The 25751-nt window shown below is 34.2% G+C and overlaps 1 protein-coding gene across 3 annotated transcripts in view; it reads right to left on the bottom strand.

Annotated features, from left to right (window-relative positions):
• Window positions 1-203: 203 nt before the first annotated feature.
• Window positions 204-25751, bottom strand: part of TRHDE (thyrotropin releasing hormone degrading enzyme) — a 417014-nt gene continuing 391466 nt past the window's right edge. For 2 of the 3 annotated variants that reach the window (XM_009181217.3, XM_017946008.2), the window contains 5 exons: window positions 13227-13394; window positions 12552-12692; window positions 8766-8847; window positions 6900-7070; window positions 2673-2756 (listed from right to left, as the gene is read on the bottom strand). In XM_009181217.3, coding sequence (XP_009179481.3) covers window positions 6903-7070; window positions 8766-8847; window positions 12552-12692; window positions 13227-13394 — 559 coding nt within the window. In that variant the 3' untranslated portion in view covers window positions 2673-2756; window positions 6900-6902. Of the gene's footprint in view, window positions 2757-6899; window positions 7071-8765; window positions 8848-12551; window positions 12693-13226; window positions 13395-25751 lie in introns of all 3 variants that reach the window. The other variant, XM_003906790.4, reaches the window with a different exon arrangement.

Below are 25751 nucleotides of genomic sequence, written 5' to 3'. Positions count from 1 at the left end.
TGTTTAATACTCGATGTGATAAATAATGTTGCCTTTTCTAATTGAAACTACTTGTTTTGTACATATATTGGCGCAGCAAATTGCTATGGCTGGAGGTTGGACACTTTCAACAGTTTGTTATTTCATGCATATATATAACTTGTAAAACTGACAAAAAAGAAAAGATAAAAACTCTAAGTAGAAAATAGAATTTTATAACTACATTTTACAGATTATTCCAAGAGATATCATTGGTTATTTTATTATTTTGAAAATATTACTTATTTAAACAACTAAAAAAACCGGTAAAGCCTGATATAGTTTCAACATTAGAAAGAATAAATTATTGAAAAATATGTAGAACAAAAACACCATCTTAATGCCACTGATACCACTATACTGTTGAACAAGTATTATATGAGGTATTGAACATTGCACATAATTATACAGTTAGAATTTGAGATTGTAGATAAACCAGTTGTTCAAGGCCACTAAAATACTGAAAAAGGATTATGATTATTAACAGTGGGGAGGAAAATACAACTATAAAAGCCCTTCAAACTCAAATCTGGAAATGGTAATTTTACTCAAAAGTATACCACAACTACTAAGAGGTTTTAGTAATTCATGACACAAAGCAAGACATCCACCTATGATTTTTTCTTATCTATTACATAGATTCAGTGGTGACATAGCACATATTTGGGACCTGCATTGCAGTGTGATATTTATTACTGTTATGTTTTAGAAGTTACCCATTTAATTAAGGATTTTGTAAATGTGATATGTAGTAACTGGATTTTATCACTTCTGATAAGTGGAAAAAGTTTAGATTTTATACTATTACCATGCCTATTCACATCATGTAAAATATTTAAAATTCATGTATTTTAATTGAATGAAGTGCTGAAAAATTTAGATATGACTAATAGGTATTACTTGCTTATATGATAAAATTCAATTTTAGGTGGTGCTTTGTAGATTAGGAAATAGCTCTTCTTTTCTACTAATTTAAAATAATTCTATGGCTCTGATTTCTAAAATGTCTAATTATTTTCACTATTCAGTGAGTACTGTTAGAATATATTTCTTTCAATGATTTGTAAGATTTGGAGGAGTGAAAAACCTCCTCAGGAAAATAAGAAGTGATTTACAAACATTTGGCTATGTAAAGTAGTTGCATTGTTATTTTATACTGGTAAACTTAAAATATGCTAATTTTGAAGCATCTAAGCAATGTTTGGAAAGCTGGCCTACTGGGTGAGAATACCATTTAAAAACATTTGTGTTACATAACACACAGCCATGAAAATGGCTATTCAAAATTCCCGGGTAGAACACAGTTGTCAGTGCCAAAAGAAAAGCTTTGCACATTAACACAAGAAAAGGAACTTTTCATCTTAAGGGATGGCACAACTGGCATAAAAGGTCATTAAATGCTAATAGACCCACTTGAGGTATGCTTGCTTAATGGAGGATTAGAACAAAACAGACTTAAAAACCAACACTCAGAGAATTTTTAACTCTCTGAACTATTCAACATAAGGTAGGAAAACAAGATGGAAAATAAATTGTTTTTCAGCACTAATAATTATAAGTTTACATAATTGTTTCATGCAAAAGGAACTCTGACAAAAATGATGGCAGAATGTATATGTAAGGCTGTCACAGGAGAACTGGAAGAGTGGTTAGTTTATACAAAAATTTTGTTTGTATTCATCTTCATGTAGTAGAATAGACCACTGTTCAAGAAGTAGATGAAAAATTCATAAGAGTTGAGAAATTTAGTCAGGACATAGAAAGAATAATGTTGAGATAAATTCTTTGAAGCCTTTTGCAACTGTCCTTAAGTATATAAAAAGAGATAAATTTTCTTTGATCTGAAGACATTCTTTGTACATGTGCAGTGTACAACATACTATATACATATGGGGCTTCCCTATGTACATATACATATGTATACACTATCTATATGCCTTTTAAAATGTATACACAGCTTTAACTCAAAGAAAATGAGTTAGCAACACAGTAATCATTGCCAGACAATCCAAGTGCTGAAATAAGTGATGTTCATCACTTCAAGGGCTATTTTACTTCTCACATTGCCCAAAATTGAGAATATCATTTCTGTTTTTAGTTTTTCTTTCATTGCAACACTGATTGTCATATATAATCTTTGTGCTTTTGCATAATGCCCATCCTGGATGTAACATATATTCACACACAACATTGGACATTTGAAATAAGCATGCTGGAACACAGGCAGGACCATATATCCATGCAGAGAATATTCTGAATATGTTTTTCCAAATTGACTGTAACATCAACATGCATCACTATCATATTTGGTCCTGTACAGCAAGGAATGTACAGCTGAAGCAATCATGGCTAGTTTCACTTGCAAGAGTTTCTTTAGAGAGGAACACCCAGTAGAGAAACAGAACAGAATGAATGAAAAAAAAAAAAAAATCCCCCAAAACTAAAAGCTAAAAACTAAAGAAAAAAAAAAAAAATTCCTCCCACATGTTAACACTGAAAATCTGGCCATTTTCCATGTAGTACATTTTCCTCATTCCACAAAAAACGTGTCTTCTCATAAAATTCTGAGTTGAATTGTTTATAAGATACATATATTAGTGTCTTAGAACTTTTCCTAACCATTGGAAAAGCTCATCTTGGTAAAGCATTTTCCAGCGTACATTGGCTTCGACAGTTTCCACAGCTCGTGAGAAAGAAGCAGCAGCTACCCCATCATAGTTCTTCATGAAGTTCTTGAGCTGGAAAAAGAAATTTTTGAATGGTAAATCTGCCTGTCTTAAAATGAACTCATGTCCAACATACATGAACAAGAATTTATTTAAAAAATAAAAAAACCCAATATATTTGAAACAAAATGCCACAACCACTATAGAAGACATATTTAATACTGTGGAGTGAGTTTGGTAATGAAATGAAATATGACAGATTATGTCAATTAGTTATGAAGTAATTGATTTTGGAACAGAAAAAAGAAGAGTGGACATTACAACTTAAATAGCTCCAAATTCAGCTTCATGTTTCACAATTATATATTAAAACAGACATTTAATTGATTATTTTAAAAGCAGTTGATGGGATTGTGGCAAGGACTAGTTCTAACTTCAATGCGTATACAATGCACCAAGTAGCCTTAAACACTGAATATAAGGATTAAAGTTCACATTTTGTCAGTAGAGAGAAAATTATTTTTCATCTTCTCCAAATGAATGATATTGGGCTTGACATTATCTTTGATGTCAAGGAATAACCAAAGTATTGTCTGGTGGAAAAAAAGCAATGGTGCTATGAAAACTGGATGATTAATGACATGGCAATCACCTGTGTAACTAGATTTTGAAATAATAAAGGAGGGATATGGTCTTATTTAGCTAGAGAATCTGAGCATTTAAGTTACAAGTTTTAAATGTTTTGCCATATTTTTGACATAAAATTTTATTTAGAGAGTTCACATACTCTGGAAATACTCCAAGATTTTACTTCAAGATTAAATACCAGAAGTTTTTCCTTTCTGTTTGATATATCTTAAGAAGCTGGCAACGAACTAACAATTGTGATGCTAATAGACAAATGTGAAAAATCAACTTGCAACACAGAAACATTATGTGGTGTAATTAGTGTGGGGTGTGATTCATCATATGGTGGGCGCCACATGGAGGATATGCCAGGAGAGAAATGCAGTGTATCAAGATTGGCTCAGGGGCAGGCAGAAATGGTGGTGGAGGATGGAGTTAAAATGCAGTAATAACTTTCTGAATTATTTTAGAAATTAGTTCATGGGTAGCTTAGTTTATTTATAAGCGTTACTTTGATTACATGATACTGATGGGTTTTCTCAGAGTTTTTACTCTGCTTTCCTACAAAGCCCTTTGCCCAGCAGCATTAGCAATAGATAACTGTATCTCAGAGGTACATCCTTTAGAAGATTTCAAAAACACCGTGATTTTATAACAAACATGTAAAATAGGCAATGTATTACAAAGAATTATGGGTGTTGTCCTTAAAACTGATATGGCATTTGACCAAATTACATACATTAAGAAAAAAGGAAGAAGCAAAGGGATTGGAGTTAATAAATATTAATAAATATTACAGGCATTGTGCCATGGCAATAGAAATATAGATACACATATATATAAAGGGGAAGTCTAATGGAAGTACTTGACTCATAATTTTAAACTTTATCTGATTAACATAAGAATACATTTGTACTTATATATTTATGTTCAGATTCATCCAGTCTATATCCTTAAAGCAAAAAGTAATACATTTTGATTCATTTCGAATTTTGTTTTATTATAAAATATGATATTGTAATGGCATTATTTACATGTTATAGGTCAATCATAAAAAAATGCTTATACTCCTTTTAAAGTATATTCTGAATTATTACATTTTTTCCTAGGCAGTCACTGAATACACCAGAGAGTCATAAATGACCCTTTAGCAACTTTAACTCTGTGGAGCATGCTCTTGGTTTCCTTATGAGATGGTAAGCCAGCCTAAACACATGAAGTAAAACTCTTAAGTCCTTCTCAAGGGCAAACTATGGGTTTGAATATGAACGTTTATTGACAGAAGGAGAGTAGGTTGGATTATCCTGCAAAATAACTCTCAATAGAAAATGTGAACTGGTGTGTCTCCAGAGATTCACTTCTTAAATCATGATTTAAGTGCGGTAAATACTCCCCTTGTGGGCTCAGAGAGTCTGAGGTGCCTCATATGCATCTTAAGAGGAACTTATTCATCAGAACACATCTGGCCTTCTTTCCACAGTTGCCATTAATTGATCTTATGCCTTGTAATTCTCCATAGCTCTGATATCCAACATGTGGTTGGAATTGCCTCTGACTGGCCCTAGTGCACACTCACAGTGCCTTGCAAACCCCTGCCTCACTTTAGAGGGCTTGGGGTAAAAGAAAGGCGGTTAGCTTTCTAGTTTGCTTCTTTCTTTCACTCTCTGGTAGGATTTATGCTGCCATTTGTGGGCAAAGGATTACCCAGGTGCCAAGGCAAGAGACTGAAGGCACAAACTTTAGCAGTATAATAAAGAAAACAGTTAGAATAAAGAATAGTTATAACACAAATTAGATATAGAAATGATCATGGACAATTATCAATCATTAGTATAAACATTATTAATCATTAGCTTTTAATATTACTCTTTGTTGCACTACTAATATAACCTAGGAATAACAGGCAAGTATAGGGTCAGGTGCCGAAGGGACATTGTGAGAAGTGACCTAGAAGGCAAGAGGTGAGCCTTCTATCACGCCCACATAAGAGCCGCTTGAGGGCTCCTTGGTCAAGTGGTAATGCCAGTGCCTGGGAAGGCACCGTTACTTAGCAGACTGCAAAAGGGAGTCTCCTTTCCTTGGAGGAGTCAGGGAACACTCTGCTCCACCAGCTTCTTGTGGGAGGCTGGATATTATCCAGGCCCGCCCGCAGTCATCTGGAGGCTTAAACCCCTCCCTGTGGTGCCGTGCTTCAGTGGTCATGCTCCGTGTCCACTTTCATGTTCCTGCCATACTCCCGGTTCCTCTTTGAAGTTCGTAGTAGATAGCGGTGGAAGAAATAGTGAAAGTCTTTGATCTTTCTTATAAGTGCAGAGAAGAAAACGCTGACATATGCTGCCTTCCCTCTCTGCTTTGGCTACCTAAAAGGGAAGGGCCCCCTGTCCCATGATCACGTGATTGCTTGACCTTATCAATCACTTGGATGACTCACCCTCCTTACCCTGCCCCCTTGTCTTGTATACAATAAATATCAGCACGCCCAGCCATTGGGAGGGGGGCGGGTGTCTTGATGGGAGTGGTCCCCTGGGCCCAGCTGTTTTCTCCTTATCTCTTTGTCTTGTGTCTTTATTTCTTACAGTCTCTGCAAATGGGGAGAATACCTGCTAAGTCCCGTAGAGCTGGACCCTACATCATTAGTGTTTTGTTTGTTTGTTTTCTAACTATACCATGATACGCTTTTATTTTAAAATGTTGCAAGTTTAGGCACTTTTATAAAATAACATTTAGTAAAATGGCAATGTTGTTTGTGTTCCCTATCTTTTTAGCACAAAACTTTGAAGCATGCTTGTTAATTTTTCTATTAAAAAGATTTTAGCATTAAAATTTCCTCTTATTTCAGGGTATCCTATCATAAGATAAATTATTTTTAGAGTAGATTGTAAAACATAATATACTCTTAGTAACTATGTAAATGAATAGAATTAACTATTGCCCTATTATAAAGTTAATATCTTCAATATTAAAACTGTAAATGTGATGCCTTCGATGCACAGGATCTATGCTCCTCCACAACAGTGAGGTATGTTAGGTTTAAAAGGCAGAAAAATGGGCATGTGAAAAGATTGGTTAATGGTCATTAATGTGGAAAAATGGCAAGGGCCTCTGAGGTTCCAGAAGATTGTCTCCATTAGTTTAAAATCAAATAAATGACAGATTGCTTTATGGAGCAATATTGTTCCAATTGCCAGAGCCATTCAATTAAAATTAAAAGGAAACTCCAGTTTCAGGTACTAGAATACTGTTTTTGGGAGAAAACCATGGAACAATGTAAGTGTCTTTACTGAATCCACCTAAAGCTGATGAGGATCATTAAAATCTGGAATGAGTTTTCAGAATTCATAAAGATGCTGATTCCCTTTTGATCTATAAACCCTTAGAAATAAGAATATGCCATATCCACAGGGAGGACATTGGGCTTTCTGCTTATGAGGTTTATGGGTTATGGTAGAATGCAACTGCATTCTCCTCAGCCTTTTCTATTTAAGAAAGGGAGGTTATCATCATAAAAACCAAAACCCCCACCCCATCTGACAATAGTGTTCCTCACTCTTATAGATGATGTAAGAATTAAAAAGCCCCAGGCAGCACCTGTTAAACTGCAAAGCCAGAGTAAATAACTCCAGAGCGAAGAGATTCATTCCTCATGCCACTTAGAGATTGCATTGTGACGTTAGCTGCTTTGTAGATAATGAAATAAAAGCCATAATTTAGTTTCAACTTTGAAATTATACCCTTCATCATAGGAGCACTTTGAAACATCTGAAATGGCAATTAAATAAAGTGTAAAAATTTAATAAATCAGTGAAATATGTAAGACAAAACAGTCAGTATGTGATAAAATCAATTAAATGTCTAAAATATTTTCTTTTCATGGTCTGGGTGTTACCAAGTCCAGGAAACTATGAAAGGCAGACAGAGTTAGAGGAAATAAGAAGAAAAATAGAGAAGGGATGAGAGAGAGGTAGGGAGGAGAGGAGATAAAAGAGAAGGAGAGAAGCACAGAGAATGAAGGGAGCAAACAGGAGAGAAGAGAAGAGGGAGAGATTTCGCTTTGTGCTCACTTCAATGGCTGCAGAGGTTGTGACTAAATGAGTCTTTCATTCCCAGATTATTGAATGTGAAATCATGAAATTAAAAGTACTTCATTTAAATACAGTGAAAAATGGAAGCAATCATTAATTTAATTGTTCTTTCTTTCTGTTTTTTGTGGATATGAAAACAGTCCTTTCCATTTAGCTTCCTTTATTTAAAAAATAGTAAAATATGTTCCGGGGCGTTCAAATTTAATCCTTCAGGGTTGGGAACACACATAGCAGGGATAAAGACTGAATTTCAAATCATTACAATCAGAGACTTAGCTTAGCTTAGCTCATGGTGTGAAAGAATCCAAGTTAGTGCACGCGGGATAATCACAGGAAACTGGACAATATTAGAAGACATTAAGGATGGTGCCAGGGTTGATGCCTCTAGGGAATGGTGCTCAGTGTGATTAGCTGCGGGGCACAGCATTAAGCATTCTGTCAGTGAAAACTGAGAAAACCATCATTCTCAATGTCAAATATCAGCTATATTTTACAATGGAGAATAGGAGCACGAGAAAAGGCAATCAATGTTTGAAGCGTGATCCACTGTAATCAATTAAAAGAATCTATATTTTGCTTATTTTTTCCTTCCTCCTTAACCCTCTCCCCATTTCTCATCTCTCTATATTAGTAAGGTGACTTAATGGCAAAACAAACAAACAAAACTAGCTGGCTTAAATTTCCAAAGTAATAAACCAGAAATAACATAGTAAGGAAATGTTAAATACTCCGTAATCTGGACACCAGTCCTTAAAAATCAAGTTTATTTTCATTAATGAAATTCATTTGTGATTGTACCAAGCAGTTTTAAAACAATTTATTAATCTCAATATGTATTACCAGATATGCTCCTTTCTACACATAAGAATTTGTTTCATTTAAGAGGCTACATAGCACAAAGCAATATTATTATGTACAGTAGGTCCATTGTCTGTTTAAGGCTGACCACAAAGCAGTGAGACCCATGGTCTGTATCTCAACACCAACCTTCGTCCATTATACAAATACTGAGTCATTAACAGGATGGTTTTGTCGTTTAGTGAATCCTACAGTGGGTTAATAGAATCATTTGAGGAATATCTGATTGGATCAATGATCTCTGAAGTGGACTGTGGATCTACAGGTTTGAAAATTATTACATTCAAACATTTCTTGCAGGCCTTTAATGTTTTATATGTTAAAAGTACTCCTTGCAAATTATGAATTGAGTAGTCTTTAACGTGTGTCTGTGTGTGTGGGGGGGGGGGGGGGGGTGTGCATGTGTAAGTAAAAGGAATGGATATGAATCTGTTGGAAAGACATGACTGAAGTAAATGCATAATTTCAAATGTTTATAAAAGAAAATAATTAGACCTTATCTTAAAATATTTACCTCTTTGAGTTCTCCTTCAGTATTAAGAAATTCTGTGACACCACTGATAAGTTTGGAATTCATAAACAATGCTTCTCCGTACCTCAAAAGAAAAAAAGAGTCTTAATGTTAATGCAGGTAGTAATTACAAAAATATTACTATAAAGATTTTTTAGAGTTCTTCTCAATGGTTCCATTTGATCAATGTTGTCAGAGACGGCCAGATCTCTGAGCACTCAAGTCCATTTCTCTAGGGATTCGGGGACGGACAGACAGTTATGGCTATGGGATATCATCAGTTCCCACCTAATATGGCTCACAGTGTTTCAGAGAAGTCTGAGTTGTAGCAAATTTTTTAAAGGAGCCCTCTATAACTGGATTTAGGGATTAACAGTATATTTCCAAGGCAAGGCCTGAGAACAAAATATTTTAAAACTTTCAATCACAAAGCAACCTAGCTCACTGGAAGGGAAAATGATTCCAACAAAGGCAAGAGGAGCTGCAGGATCAACTTGGGCACTGTCAGATCCTTTGGTATGATTAGTCATAATTGACACTGGCATTTTCATATTTTATTCTTACAAACTGAGGCAAAATGCATTCTCAAAAATGCCTCCTTGTATTTCATTCTTAGAAACTGAGGCAAAATGCATTCTCCAAAATGCTCTCCAAAATATTAGCTTTTTCATGGGTACATTAAAGTATAACATCTACTTGTTCATTTGGATTGCCTAATCCTTGTACCACAAACACAGTTACTTGACTTTTCACCCAAGGCAAGGAACAACTTGTGTCAGTGAATTGAAAAGAATTCTCATTTTACTGATTTGTCCCTACTATGCTAAGGATACCTATCACAGGTCATCATACTTTTAGAACTAAGGTAATTATAATAAAAACAAGACTCTGAATTTTTAAACACAAGGATCTACACACTGTTACAAGAGGTTTTCTAATGCTTCCATAACTTGTGGGATCTTAAGTATCTAATATAAGATTTAATTTAGCTTCTGTAGAATTTAGTTCTCTCATCTATAAAATGAGAAGGCTGAACTAGATGACCACTGAGATTTGTTATAATTCTACCATTGAACTATTCCACAGGAAAAAAAAGTTAGCTAGGTAAAAGCAAGCAAATAGCTATTCAATAATAATAAAAGTGATCACTTTCAATTAGTATGTGGGTACAAAATTGTCCAACTATCCAGGCAAATAACATTTTTTTTTCTAAAGGGGTATTAGTTGCTTTTACTTATATTGTCCTGTGACGATAATAATAAGGTACAGTCTGTCCCTTGAAGGTATTATACTATCTAGTTGAAGAGTTTAACATGTAATCAAATAATTTCCATGTATTGTGGCTAAATGAGGTGGTGATAAAATTATACACAGTGCTCAGAGAGGATCTCTTTATCTGTAGGGTTTTGGAATGGCTTCTGGGAGGTAATGGCATCCAGATTGACCATGGAGTAGTTATGAGCAACAGGGAAGAATGTAATTTTAGGCAAAAGATGAACATAAACAAAGAGATGTGAAAAGACATGGTTTGTGCAGACAACTACAAGCAGTTTGATATTAACAGTGCATACAGGCCAAGACGATGGCTCATGCCTATGATCCCAGAACTTTTGGGAAGCCAAGGAAGGTGGATTGCTTGAGCCCAGGAGTTCGAGACCAGCCTGGGCAACATGGGGAAACCTTGTCTATACAAAAAATAGAAAAAAGCCAGGCGTGGTGGTGTATGTATGTAGTCCTAGCTACTCAGGAGACTGAAGTGGAAGGATCACCTGAGCTCAGGAGGTCAAGGCTGCAAAGAGCTGTGATTGTGCCACTGCACTCCAGCCTGGGTGACAGAGTGAGACCCTGTCTCAGGGAAAAAAAAAAAAAAAAAAAAAAAAAAATTAGTCCATACACTGATACATTGTGAGCCTGGGGATTGAAGAACAAGACGCTGAGAAAATATGCAGAGGACATATTAAGGAACTTAGATTATAAATCTCACTTAGAAAGTTTTATAGAAGGGAAATATCCCATTTGCCTTTCTGAAAGATTCTTGGGATAAAGGGAAGAGGCTAAAGTGTGTTTGTGTAATTATAGAGGCAGTGAGACAGAAGGCTGTTATTTTAAGAGTACTGGGAAGAGATGAGAACCTGCACTAGGGAAGTCATCGCAAAAAAAGAGAGGAAGAATTCAACAAACTTTCGGAACTGTTCAATTGACACGACCTAAAGTCTAATTGTTATATATGACAAGAGAAAAGGGGACGCCTGTTAGACTTCCAGATGTTGGGCTTGAGCAATTGGTGGATGGCTACAAGATTTACTGCGAAAAGGAGGATAAGAGAAAAATCATGGATTTAGCTTTGCAGGCACACTCATAAAGGCAACCTCGATGGGCAATAATCCATTACAGGGAGAAAGGTAGGGACAATGTCTGAATTAGAGATACAGATTTGGGAGTAATTGAAACCATGAGAGTAGAAGACATCTAAAATCAAGAAGAACTTGTAGAGTGAGAACAAGGGTGCCTTCAACAGAGCTCTGTGAATGCCAGCATTCAAAAAATCGACAGAGGAGCAGAAGCCCATGAAGATTATGCTCCTATTTGTCAATGTAAACACCATTGTATTTTTGGATAGGATGGAGATCATGGATTCAGTGAGACAAAATAAGCATATCAGGAACCAAGCATTTTTTGGTAGGAAATAAACTATATATGCCTGTAATTGCATTGCCCTGAACTCTGACTTACAAAACCACTCTCTAAAGAAACAGTGTATTGGTAGATGTTTGATATTCTTTTAAGTTAGATGTTTGTATACATTAATTTTACCTTAAGTGTCTGACTATTCGCTCTATTATATGCACAAAAGCAAAGCAAGCTTTAATCGTCCAACTATTACAAGAGCTGAGCTGAAAATATTAAAAGTCAAGTGTCTTATAGAAATATCAGTGTTTTTTCAAAATGAAATACCTAAGGATAGAGTGTTTTAATATGACACAGCCATTCTAATTGAACTTATTATACCAGGGCAACTGATGAAGGTATGCTTAAAAATAATAAAGATTGCACACTAGCTTTTCAGAGACAGAACAATAGGTCTGCGTACTGTCTGGGATCATTGAAGTTAAAAAAAAAAAAAAAGCAGCATTTACACGCTCTATAATAAATTGAATTTTAATAGGCCATAGAGATGATCAGAGTAATAAATTAGCGTGTATTATAATATATTTAAATGCATAATGAAATATCTTATAAAGTTGAGGCTAAAGAATTCTCACCATGAAACAAGATGTCCTGGGAATAGATTTTACTGCAAGTGGAATTATACAATGATTCAAATGATTAATATTACTTCTCTATATCATGGTTTTATTCAGGTATTTTAAGATATTTATATTTAAAGAAAATTTAAAACAATTATACGGAAGTAATTAAAGTTTTATTTTTATAATAGCACTGTATTTATAAATCATTTCTATAACATATTCAAGATATAGGGGTTTTATGATACAATGTCTTCAACTTTGGACAGTTTGATAGATTTTCCAGGAAAGTTGCTGAGCTAAACCTTTTTTACTCCAAATGTTTGCACATATAATTAATTAAGGTTATCAATTTTAATAAAGGAAATATAGAATTTAAAAAGTAATTTTGAGTTTCACAGGAGTGGCAACATTCGTCTTGGTTGAGTATTTTAAAATCTAATCCTATTGCATGGATCTTAGCTTTAATACAAAACTTGGGCCTTTATTCTTCATATTTCAGCTTTAATTTACTCATTCAAGTAAGAATTCTTATGTCTACCTGGTATTTAGTATCTTCCATTTATCTCTGAAAAACTTCCAGGCAAGGTCTCGGCCATGTGGATTTCGAGCTACATGGATTATGACATCAATTGCATCTTGATCCAGCACCACCTCAGAATTCAGTGACAGATTTAGAAGCCTACAAAGATAGAATTTTGTAAAAATTTTTAGTCCAATAACTTAAATATTTTTATAATCTTACTAAAATTTTAGGACCTAGTTTGTCATATTCTTCAAAAGTATAGTCTAGTGCAATCTTTAATAATGCAAATTTATAAATAGAACACATTCGTTTATAAAAGAGAGAGGATCAAACTCATGGTATTTTAATTAAAAACATTAAACTCTAAAAAAATCTTGTGGAAGGACAAATCACAATTCTGGTTTGATGATGCAAATTCTCCTTTAAAACTCTTTATACTAAACACTTCCTTTTATAATGAAATATTTTCTTAAACATATATAAATTATATAAAATAATTAGTCATTAAAAGATATAACCTCTGAAATCAAGTAGCTTTAGTCTTTAACATGGCAGTTTTTCTCACCTTTAGGAAGATGTATTTTAAAATAACTAACATATATTCAAGTAAACAAAAGCAATTTCAGAGCAATTTGATTACCAGAGAATACTTTTGTTACAGAAACAAATTTACAAAATCAGTTGACTTACCTATTTAATAAATTCCTGTCATCACTGCAAGTTAAGGCTTCCAATAATATTTTCTTCTCAGAAACTGCTGTGGTGGAATGGAATTTCATCCATATGAATTCCCAGACATCCTCATCCAGTAGTGACACTCCTGTACAGTATACGATGTCTCTAACATTTAGTGGTATTCTAAAGAAGCAACCCATGGTGGTTTTCTATTAATTAAAAGCTTAACAGTATTGAAAATAAAGACAGATTTTGCTTTACTACAGTCAGTTTTTTAAAAGATTATTTTGCTAATTAGATTTTACCTGAAATAGAATACTACATAGTAATAATATTTTCAAAATATTTCTCACTGAATGAATAATGTATTTTATTCAAAGGTAGTTTTGAACATAATTATTATTTCTACTCTTTACTATACTTAAACAAAAGTAGTAACATAAAGGCTTCATAAACCCATGAAAATAAGGCACTTTATCTTTTCACCAACTTTAATATGTTTATTACACAAAGATTTTGCTCTCATAATTGGTAGACCCAAGAATGTCGAGAAAGTACCAGCTGAGGAGACTAATTAATCTGGATAGAACAGAAACATTTTCTCTTAAATTCTTAGATAACTTTATAAGTAATTTTCTCAAGCAACTCTCCAAATTTTGGAGACCTAGAAGATTATAAATATAGGTAATAAACAGATACCAAAACATAAGTAGAAAGTTATTTTTTCTTATGTTTATAAAATAACTTAAAATATACTAAAATTTGACTTTGATCTGAAATGCAATATTATAGTGGGAAACAGTAAATTTAATTAGACTTGGCTATTCATAAGTTTTAAATTTTCATCCCTACTTTGTCATAGTGATTTTTCTTACTAAATATTATTTCTTTAAGTTTTGGTATGTACCCTACATTTACTGACTTTTTAATACGCTTCTCTGAAAAATGCTCCAATACTTTTTTTTAAGGTTTCAAAATTTAATTTTGCTTTTTTCCAACATTCACTCATCTACTATCAAACATCTCATTAATAATTTGAATGTGGCAGTTATATACTGCTTTTTCTGGATAGCAAAAGCAAACAATGCCTTTTAAAGATTTAGGACCTTGATGATTAAAATACTGTTATGATTAAAGGAGTATTTGGAGAACAGGAAGAATTGTGTGAATAACTGCCAGTAAGATAATCTGAATCTCATTTTGTTAAGCAGCTAAGAAGGGCTACAATCAGGATATTGTGGCACTATACCAGGTGTGTAGAATTCTAAGAAAGTATCATACAAAATTCATGTTCCCAGAAAAGGCTAAACTTATTCTGTCTTTTTCAACAAATAAAGTATTTGGGGAAAAGTTACTTTAATTTGGTTAACTGAAGCCCTTTTGCTTTGTGGCATTAGAAAGCATTTTGTTTGATTTGTTTTTAATGAAACAAAAGGAATACAGACATAGAATAAACCATTAAAGAGCTTCACATCTTTCTCTTGTTTTCCATCTCAGCCCTGCAAGCCCTGTGGAAAGTACTAACAAAAGCCTTCTCAATTACTGGTGACATGTTCTCTCTGCTGTGTTTACGACCAGCTTGACACAGGGCATCCCTGAAATCACTAAGGAAGGCATTGTCACCACATTTTGAAGGATGTGCTCAGTTCTGGTTAAGATTACAGAGATGCCTCCATCTTTAATAACTTAAATCAACAGCTATAAAAGAGGGTGGGTCTTTTCCTCCATATATTACAGGCTGCAGAGCACAACACTGCATTATTGCCCTACTTTTGCCAAAGGAGTGAATAAAAACTTGCAAGAAAAAATCAATAAAATATCTAGTGAAATCACTAACCCACCAATCAATGTACATTTCCTCAATGTTAAGCATGATATTATAGTAACAGTTTACTTTCTAAGATATATTTATTAAGCTGTCAATATACCAGAGAGAATATAGGGATAAAGCCCCTTAAGTCAGGATTTTTATCACGTATAGAACCAAACTCCAATATCAATGTTCAAGAAGAAAAGGCACGTAGAAATATAGAAAAATATGTAACAGAATACACTAAACTATGTTGCCCGGAAAGCACTTGAGTACCACATACTATACCGGTGCCATATACTACAGCTACCCGTAAAAGTACCCAGCCCCTGGCAACCATCATTCCACTCTTTAATTTCATAAGCTTCACTTTTTAAAATATCTCATATAAGTGGAATCCTATCTGTCTTTCTGTGACTGTCTCTTTCACTGAGCATAAAGTCCTCCAGGTTCATCAATATTGTCAATATTGAAAAACGTCCTTCTTTGTAAAGGCTGAATAGTATTTCATCGTATGTATACACTACATTTCCTTTACCCATCCATCTGTTGAACATTTACATTGTTTCCACATCATGGTTAATGTGAATATTGCTGTAACAAACTTGGGAATGCTAATATGTTTTTGATATCTTGATTTCAATTCTTTTAGATAAATATACACAAATGAGATGCTGGATTATATTGTAGTTCTATTTTTAGTTTTTTGAGAACATTCCATACTGTTTACCATAGCAGCTGCATTATTTTGCATTCCCATCAGCAGTGTGGAGGGGTATTGATTTCTCCACAACCTTGACAACATTTGATGTGTTTTGTTTTTTGATAATAGCTATCCTGAGTGTGAGGTGATATTTCATTGTGATTTTGATTTGCATTTTCCTGGTGATTAGTGACTTTTTTTCATATACCTGTTGGCCATGTCATCTGGGGAGAAAAGACTTTTCAAATCCTTACCCCTTTTTGTAATCAGATTAATATTGTTTTGCAGCCGGACGCAGTGGCTCATGCCTGTAATTCCAGCACTTTGGGAGGCCGAGGCAGGCGGATCACGAGGTCAGGAGATCGAGACCATCCTGGCTAACACGGTGAAACCCTGTCTCTACTAAAAATACAAAAATTTATCCAGGCGTGTGGTGGCAGGCGCCTATAGTCCCAGCTCCTCAGGAGGCTGAGGCAGGAGAATGGCATGAACCCGGGAGGCAGAGCTTGCACTGAGCCGAGATGGCGCCACAGCACTCCAGCCTGGGCAATAAGAGAAAGGCACCATCTCAAAAACAAAACAAAACAAAAAACCTATATATGTGTATATAGTTTTGCTGTTGAGTTGAAGGAGTGCCTTATATATTTTGGAGATAAAACCTTTTTCAGGTATATGGTTTGCAAATATTTCCCCCATTCTGTAGGTTGCCTTTTTACTTTTGTAGATTGTTCCCTTTGCTGTGCTGTTTAGTTTGATGCAATTCCACAATTTATTTTTATGCTGCCTATGCTTTTGACGTCATATCCATGAAATCATTGCCAAGATCAATGTCATGAAGTTTTCCCCTATGATTTCTTTAAGAAGTTTACAGTTTGGGATCCCATTTAAGTCTTTAATTCATTTTCAATTGATTTTTGTGTCTGGTATATAACAAAGGTCCAATTTCATTATTTCTTTTACATGTGGATATCCAGCTTTCCCAGAACAATTTGTTGAAAAGACTATCATCTTCCTATTGTGTGTATTTGTTGCCCATTGTTGAAGAGCAGTTCAGCATATATTTGTGAATTTATTTTTGACTTTATATTCTGTTTAACTGGTGTACATGTCTGTCTTTATTATAGTACCATATTATTTTGACCACCATAGCTTTGTAATATATTTTAAAATTAGCAAGTATGATTTCTCTAGCACTGTTCTCCTTTCTCAAGATAGGTTTGGCTATTAAAGTAGTCTTTTGTGGTTCCATCTGAATTGTAGAATTTTTTAAATGTCATTGGAATTTTGATAGAAATTGCATTGAATCTGTAGATTGCTTTAGATAGTATTACAATTTTAAAATATTAATTATTCCAATCCATGAACATCAGATGGCTTTCCATTTGTCTTATTTTCTTTCATCTATGTTTCATGGATTTTAGTACACACATTTTTCACTTCCTTAGTTCAGCTTATTTCTAAGTATATTATTCTTTTGAAAGTTTATTTTTATATATATTTTTTTCATAGAGATGGGGTCCCTCTCTGTTTCCCAGGTTAGTATCAAACTCCTGGCCTCAAGTGATCCTCCCACCTTGGCCTCCCAAAGTGTTGAGATTACAGGCATGAGCCACCATGCCCAGCCTATTTTATTTTTTGGTGCTGTTGTAAATGGGATTGCTTTCCTGAGTTATTTTTCAGATAGTTTATTGTTAGTGTAGAGAAACACTACTGAATTTTGTGTGTTGATTTCATATTCAGAAAATATACTGAATTTATTAGTTCTAACAGTTTTTTGGTGGGGACTTTAGGGATTTCAATACATAAGATCATGTCTTGTGCAAACAGGGACAATTTTACTTCTCTCTTTTAAATTAGGATGTCTTTTATTTCTTTTTCATCCCTATTTTCTCTGGCTAAGGTTTCCAGTATTATGTTTAATACAAGTGGTTAAAGGAGGTATTCTGATTTTGTTCTTGGTTATAGAGGAAAAGCTTTCAATTTTTCACCATTGAGTATAATGTTAACTGCAGGCTTTTTATATGTGGCCTTAATTACATTGAGGTACTTCTCTTTTATTCCTTATTTATTTGTTGAGAATTTGTTTTTATCATGAAAGGATGTTAAATTTTGTCAGTGCTTTTTATTTATTGAGATGATCATGTGATTTTTATCCTTTATTCTAATAATGCGGTATGTAACAGTAATTGATTTTTGTATGTGGAAGCATCCTCGCACCTCAGAGATAAATACCAGCCAGTCATGGTGTATTATCCCTTAATGTACTATTGGTTTCAGGCTGCTGGCATTCTGTAGAGGATTTCTGCATAGGGGTATTTACCTGTAGTTTTCATTTCTTGTGATGTCTTCACCTGACTTTGCTACCAGGGTGATGTTGGTAAAATAAGTTTGGAAGTGTTCCTCATCAATTTCTTTTGAAAATTTCAGGATTGAAGGATTCTTTAAATGTTTGGTAGAATTCACCTTTCAGTGAAGTCATTTACTCCTAGGTTTTTCTTTGTTGAGAGGTTTTTGGTTTTCAATCTCCATCCCAGTTATAGATCTGTACAGACTTGCCAATTCTTCATTGGTTAGTCTTGATAGGCTACATTTTGTAGGAGCGTGTCCATTTTTTTATTATTTCATTTGTTGGCATATAATTGTTCATAGTAGTTTCTTTTGATCCTTTTTATGTCTGTGGCATCAGTTGTAATATCTACTCCTTCATTTCTCCTTTTGAGTCTTCTCTCTTTTTAAACTAATCTAGTTTAAGATTTATCAATTTTATCTTGTCTGATTTTTTCTATTGTTTTTCTGTTTTCTATTCTGTTTTTTTCTGTTCTTATCTTTGTTATTTCCTCCCTTTTGCTAACTATGTGGATTGTTTGTCCTTCTTTTTCTCTCTCCTTGAGGTGTAAAGGTAGTTTCAGGTCATTATAAATATAGGTATTTATCACAATAAACTTCCCTCTTAGTACTGTTTTTACTGTATCCCGTAAGTTTCATTACGATGTGCATTCATTGTGCATTCATTTTTGTTTGTCTTGATGTACTTTTTACTTTCCTTTTGGATTTCTTCTTGACCCAATTGTTGTTCAAGCGTGTCTTGCTTAATCCGCATATTTGTAATTTTTTCATTTTCTTTTTGCTATTGATTTCTAGTTTCACTTCATTTTGTTGAGTAAAAATATGTGATATAATTTCAAACTTCTTAAATTTGTTAAGACTTGTTTTACCACCTAACATGTAATCTAACTTGGAGAAAGTTCTAAGTGTGCTTGAGAAGAGTGTATATTCTGTTGTCGTAGGGTATGATATTCTGTGTATGTCTGTTAAGTCCATTTGGTTTATAGCGTGGTAAGCCCTCTCTTTCCTTATTGATCTTTTGTCTGGATATTATATTTATTATTAAAAGTTGAATACTGAAATTTCCACTATTTTTAATGCTTTTTATTTCTCCCTTCAGTTCTGTCAATATTGGCTTTATATATTTAGGTGCTCTAATGTTGAATGTATATATGTTTATAATTTGTCATATCTTTCCAGTGGTTTGACACTTTTATTATAATATAGTGCTCTTCTTTGTTTTGTGATGGCTTTTGACTTAAAGTCTTTTTTGTCTGATATAAACATAGCTACACCTGCTTTCTTCTAGTTTTCCATTTGCACAGAGTATCTTTTTCCATCCCTTCACTCTCAGCCTATATGTGTCCTTAAAGCTAAAGTGAGACTCTTATAGACACTACACAGTTAGGTCTTGCTTTGTTAATACATTCAGCCACTTTTTTTTTTTTGATTGAGAAGTTTAATCCATTTATATATATAGTAATATTGATAGAGAAGAATTTATTTTTGCCATTTTAACAAAATTGTTTTCTATTGGTCTCGTAGTATTTTTTCCTGTCTTTTTCTCACTTGCCATCTTCCTTTTTTTGAATTTTTATATTGATATGCTGTGACTTGTTTTTCCGTCTCTTTTGTGTAACTTCTGTGGCTTTATTAGTGTGCTTACCTTGATGTATACATATAACAGTCTATTTTAAGCTGATAACAACTTAAGCGTAAGTGCACACAAAAACTCCACAGTTTAACTCCTCTCCTCACACTGTTATTGTTTTCACAATTTGTATCTATTCATATTGTGTACCTTTTAATATATTTTAGTCATACTGATTTTAATACTTTTGTCATTTAAATTTTATACTAGAATTAAAAATTATTTACCCACCTCCATTACAGTAATAAAGTGTTTGTATTTATCTATATGTTGACTTTTACCAATAAGCTTCATACTTTCTTAGGCTATTTTGTTGCTATTTAGCATCCTTTTATTTCAACTTGAATAATTTCCTTTAGCATTTCTTTTAAGGTAAGTCTGCTGGTGATGACCTCACTTAGCTTTTGTTTGAGAAAGTCATTATTTTTCTTTTATTTGTAAATGACATTATTGCTTGTATAATATTCTTGCTTGACAATTTTCTTTTTCCTTTCAGCATTTTGAATATATCATTTCACTTCCTTCCAGCTTGCAAGATTTCTGCTGGAAAATCTTTTGATATTTCTACAACCATTCCTTAGCAAGTGCCAAGTCACTTTCTTTTTGCTGTTTTCAAAATTCTCTTTTTTACTTTTGCCACTTTGATTATAATGTGTATTGGTATACATTTCCTTAAGGTCACTTTATTTGGGGTGCTTGGGCTTTTTGCTTCTGAATGTCCATTTCCTTCTCTGGATTTGTGAAGTTTTCAGCCATTATATCTTTGAAAGAGCTCTCTAGTCATTGCATTTTCTGCTTCTTGGACTTCCATGATGTATATATTGGTTCACTTGCTGGTATCCCAAAAGTCCCTTAAGCTTTCTTCACTTCTTTTCGTTATTTTACATTTTTGCCCTTCTAAGTAAATTTTTAAATACTTGTCTTTAAGGTTGCTGATCAATCCATCTTCATGAATCGGATCTGCTGTTTAACCCTTCTATTAATAGTAGATTTTCAGTTAAGTTATTGTGTACTTCCGCTTCATTACCTGTTTAGTACTTTTAAGTGTTTTATATCTCCTTGTTTAAATTATCATTTTTTAATGCACTGTACTCTTGACTTCAGGGATCTTCTTTATGATAGTTATTTTGAATTATCTGTCAGGTAAATCATATGTTTTATTATGGTCAACTTTTGAAGTTTTATCTTGTTTCTTTGGGACATCTTTCCTAGATTCTTATTTTTTTTTCTATCAGTTGATGTCTACACATTAATCAATTACTTCTCCAAATTCACAAACTGGCCTTGTACAGAAGAAGATACTCACCCAATAGCCTGGCTAGAGACTCTGGGAACCTCTACCGTCTTTATTCCCAGGGAGAAGCAGGCAGTTGTGGTTGTGTCTGCTTGCTCTGTGCTGAGCTGGGGAGAAGCTGCAGTGTCTTAACAGTTCAAGCCACTGTTTCTGTTCTCTCGGTGGCTAGCCTGCATCAGACCCATCAGAACGCCAAGACTGAGAAGTAGGATGTTAATTCGTTGGGGTGCCCCAGAGAAGTTTGAGCACTGGATGCACAGATCAACTCTTTCCCTCCCCATGGGGAAGCCAAGAGCTGGGAATTTCCCTCTATTTGATCTGTGCTGAGCAGTAGACAAGATCTATGACATTTACCAGTCCAAACTCCTATCTCTGTCCTCCTCCAGCTAGCTAGGCTATGGCAGATCTGTCAGAGCTCCAAGACTAGTAAAGCAAATGCTCATTCTTTGGGCAGCACCAGAAACATTGGAGCACTGGAAGCACAGATCAAATCTCTCCCTCTCTAAGAGACTGTCAAGAATCGGGATATTTTTTCCCCATTACTCTGTGCTGAACAAAGGAAAAAATTATGGCATCTCTAGCTCAAGCCACCACGTCCATTCTCCCTCATACGGCTATATTGTGCTAGACTTTTTAGAGTTCCAAGGCAGGCAAGACAGAAGCCAGTCTTCTGGGGATACCTTTGAAAATGGTAAGATACTGGATGCATGAATCTACCTCTTTTATCCCCTGGGAGAAGCTGGGAGGAGGAATTCTCTTCCTGATCATTTGACTGTGTGCTAGGGAGTAGAGATTCTGATAAGTGTGCATCCTGAATCACTCTACTAGCTTTGATGAGTGGTTTTACACTCACTAATGATACAGGAACATTTCAGTTAGTTTCTGGATTTCTCACAAAGGGAATTTGCCCATTAATTGTTGCTGAATCATTGTGTTTGTCAGGGGAAGAAGAATCCAGTGCTTCCTGCTCTACCATCTTGCTGACATCGCACTAAAAATTGTATACCCTTCAAGAGGGTATCATTACCATGCCCTGGGCCTAACCAGTGAGCTGCAGAGTAATACCAAGGCATCTAGCATATAATCTTCTGAGAGTTGAACTGTACACAAATGTTACCTGTAACTTTTTTTAAGTTACTTTTTTTAAAAAAAATCTACAGTTTAATCAGTCATCTTTGGTAAATGTTTGATGTTGGAAAGACTGGATTTCTGAAAATAAGTATTCACTGTGTTCACCAGCATTGAAGTGATACTTGCTAAAACACAGCCTCTGGGTGAGTTAAAAGGATATAAAGTAGCAGTATATTTAAGGAGCTACTGTATGGCAAGTTGGTCATACACAGAGCAAGAAGAAGAGATTTTGAAAGGACACTCAGCAATAAAATACTGGATAAAATGACAGACAGGCCACCCTGAAGGAATCTGACACAAATGGATAAAATAACAGACAGACAACCCTGAAGGAATCTAACACAAATACGGGGCAAAGAAGGTCTTTGAAGGCAAAGCTGCCTATAACAAGGGCAGGTTCTATATTTGTGTCTGTAGCCTCAAATCAAGAGAAAGACTGCATACTTTGAACATGCTTTACAAAAAACTGCTGGTCAAGTTTTAGTCTTCTCAATGGCTGTCCATCACATAGCAGATATATCAAATTTGATGAAATTTCATTACTATGAAAATGAAACACACATATGTTTACATATATAATTTAAAGTATGTTGATGGTCCATTGAAAAATAGTTCTTAGTCTCAGCTACAAATCCCCAAAATATCAGGGAAGAAATGACTCTATTAGCAGCTGCTAAGAAGTACAATTGCACAGGTTTATATGGCTCCTTAAAAGAGAACAAGTAGCACCTCTTCTCACCCCATCAACTCATGTTTTTTATCCATGCAGCAGATGAAGAATCAATGTAAAGTTCATGAGATCATTTTTACTCATGCCTATAAATGAAACAAGATTGGTATGCACCGGATATGTCAAGGGCCTTCGGTTCCCAATGACTTCCATTGTTAATGAAACCCCCTTTTGTTGCTAAATTTCTGAAGATATTCTAATAACATTTCAGCAAAATGATTGCTCTGGGGACAGTTTAAGATCTCTTTGTATAAACCAAAGTCATTAGAAACAAATGAAAATGTTCATTTGTTTGTAAAGCATGAGCTAAAAAAACCCCACAGAACCCACACTTATGAACAGTACAAATGAGTCCTGTGAGACTCTTGATATTAGCATTACAAGGAGAGGGCCCCTCCTAGTGAACATGGAGATTCTTTATAAAAATGTGAAAATTCCCACAGTCATTTCTCTTTAAATGCTGCCTGAGAATTAAATTCTTTAATAGAATTTTATTATCTGGGAAGGAAAACTGTGTTTGTTTTTCTCTAGGTATGGTATACACGATAAACACGAACAGTGAGTTAGCCTCTCCTAGCTACCTTCACACAAGATGAATCCCGGGGTAATGCTTAGCCAAAATAAAATACCTTTATCTTTTTTAGGATACTGACATTACAGATATTATTACCTAATTAGAGTAACTTGTTTGTTTATTCCCTTCTTATTTTAAATAGGATTGTGACAGAGTTCATTTGTATGATAACACTTTCGAAAGCATAGAAGTTCAGTGTATCATTGTGAAATAATTTCTTTTCATATTTTAGTGATATATTTCACTTTATTATCTTACTCAAAGCAAATGCTTTGGAAGGAAAAGTTAAAAAATTAAGTAGGTGGAAAAATAAAGACATACATCTTTCAGGAAAAATGTTTTACTGAGTTAAATAATAATAATGGCTGCCTTAGTCTGAACAGCTATAACAAAGTACCATATGCTGGGAGGCTTATAAACAACCGAAATTTATTTCTCACAGCACTGGAGACTATAAGTCTGAGATTAGGGTAACAGCATGGTCAGGTTCTGGTGAGGGCCTCCTGCCAGGTTGTAGACTGCTGACTTCTTGCATTCTCACGTGGCAGAAACAGGGCGAAAAAGCAATCTGGGGTTTCTTTCATGAGGTTTTTAATCGCATTTGTGAGGGCTTCAGCATCACTGTGATTTAGCTCCCAAAGACCCTACGTCTTAATACTATCATATTGGGGGTTAGGATTTCAACCAACAAATTTGGGAGAAAAATATGTTGTTCATTCATAAAAACAGTTGAATGAAACTAAATCATAGTAAATTGGTATTTTAGTTATTAAATGAAAAACAGTGAAATGAATTGATAAAATAAATAATTAAGACAATTTCCAAAGATTTTGCTGTGAATGTTTTCATTGCTTTGTGGTAGAAAATCTGAACTCAACTAAAATATCAACAATAAGGCACTGGTTTAAGTTAACATGCAAATAGCAACCGAGAATAATATAGATTAGTATGTAGTCATATAATAAAATATACTAAAGATATAGTATAATGCACATATTAATGAATAATATGTATAATACCATTGCATAAGTTTTCAAAAATAACATAATGTGTATGTTCTTAGGAAAAATAGACTGAAGGAAAAACGAGTATCTTAACATCTGCCTCAGGGTTTGGTTATTACAGGTAACTACTCTTTCTTTTTTTAAGCTCATATATTTTGGAAATCATTTAAAAACTTTTATAATTAGTTTGGAAATAAGTAAATGTATAATTTCATTTGTAAAAATAAATTATGTTAATGTTAAAATAAAATACATTCAATATATAAAAACGATATTGAATAATATGTAGAGATAAATTTAAAATACCTTACAGAGGAAAATTATACTTGCCAAAGAAAAAACAATATTTAAAATACAAATTTTGATACTTAATTATGACATAAGTCTATTTCTAAGCAAGTTTTTGGCGGACCTAATTTGACCAGTAACTGCCTCTAGATCCAGGTAAGTCAAGGTCATTGCTTTGGGCTTCATTTTTTACCCTAATTGGACAGGGCTAAATACATGAGTTCTACAGTCCCTTCTTGCTCTGTGAGTACAAGATTCTTTCATTAGTGATTGTATTAACACTGAAATGTGGATTTAATTATTTTCAAACACAATGTAAAGCATTTCTCAAACCACTAGCCTCTCTAAGAGCACCTCATTCTTTCAGTGGCAGTATACGTGCCATTGATTTAGAGTGAGGCCTAACAATTAATTTAGAATTCATTCATTCATTTGAAAGATTGTTTGCCTACTCTAACTGAAAATTAAAAGCTTTGGTGGAGGCTTCCTTGAAAATATTCCAAATCTTGTTCTGCCTTACAAATGCTTATACCTTTACCTCTTCGGGAACAGGCAATTCATGACTTTGAAATAGCAAACTGAAAAATAACCTGCATTTACAAAGTTTGACTTTGTTCACAGTGTCCTCTATTCTCATTTCTTTCTATTCTCATTCTTTAGCCTCTTGTCTGCTGCTAATAAAGCCACCATGAATAAAACCTAAAGCTGTTTAGAAGGAATGAGCAACTTTTTATATCGATGTGTCAGTTTCCCCTTCTGGAAAAAGGGGATAATAATTCCTTACAGGACTGTCACAATGATTAAATGAGATGTCTGTCCAGTGCTTAGCACAGTGCCTGGTGTATATAAAGGGTTCGGCAGGGGCTTTATCTCCACAATGCGCACCTCTCAGCGCTGGGAAAACAGCAAATTGTTCTCAGTATTTGATAATGACTCTCCTCCTCCTCATTATTTTTATTACTATTATTATTGAAATGGAGTAACAACCATCTTTCCCAAATGAGTAATGGAATTTTTAAAAAGCACCAGT

Source organism: Papio anubis, chromosome 9 (assembly GCF_008728515.1).
Source record: "Papio anubis isolate 15944 chromosome 9, Panubis1.0, whole genome shotgun sequence".
Taxonomy (NCBI): domain Eukaryota; kingdom Metazoa; phylum Chordata; class Mammalia; order Primates; family Cercopithecidae; genus Papio; species Papio anubis.
The sequence above is the reverse complement of the archived record's forward strand: the minus strand, read 5'-3'. Positions and strand labels throughout refer to the sequence as shown.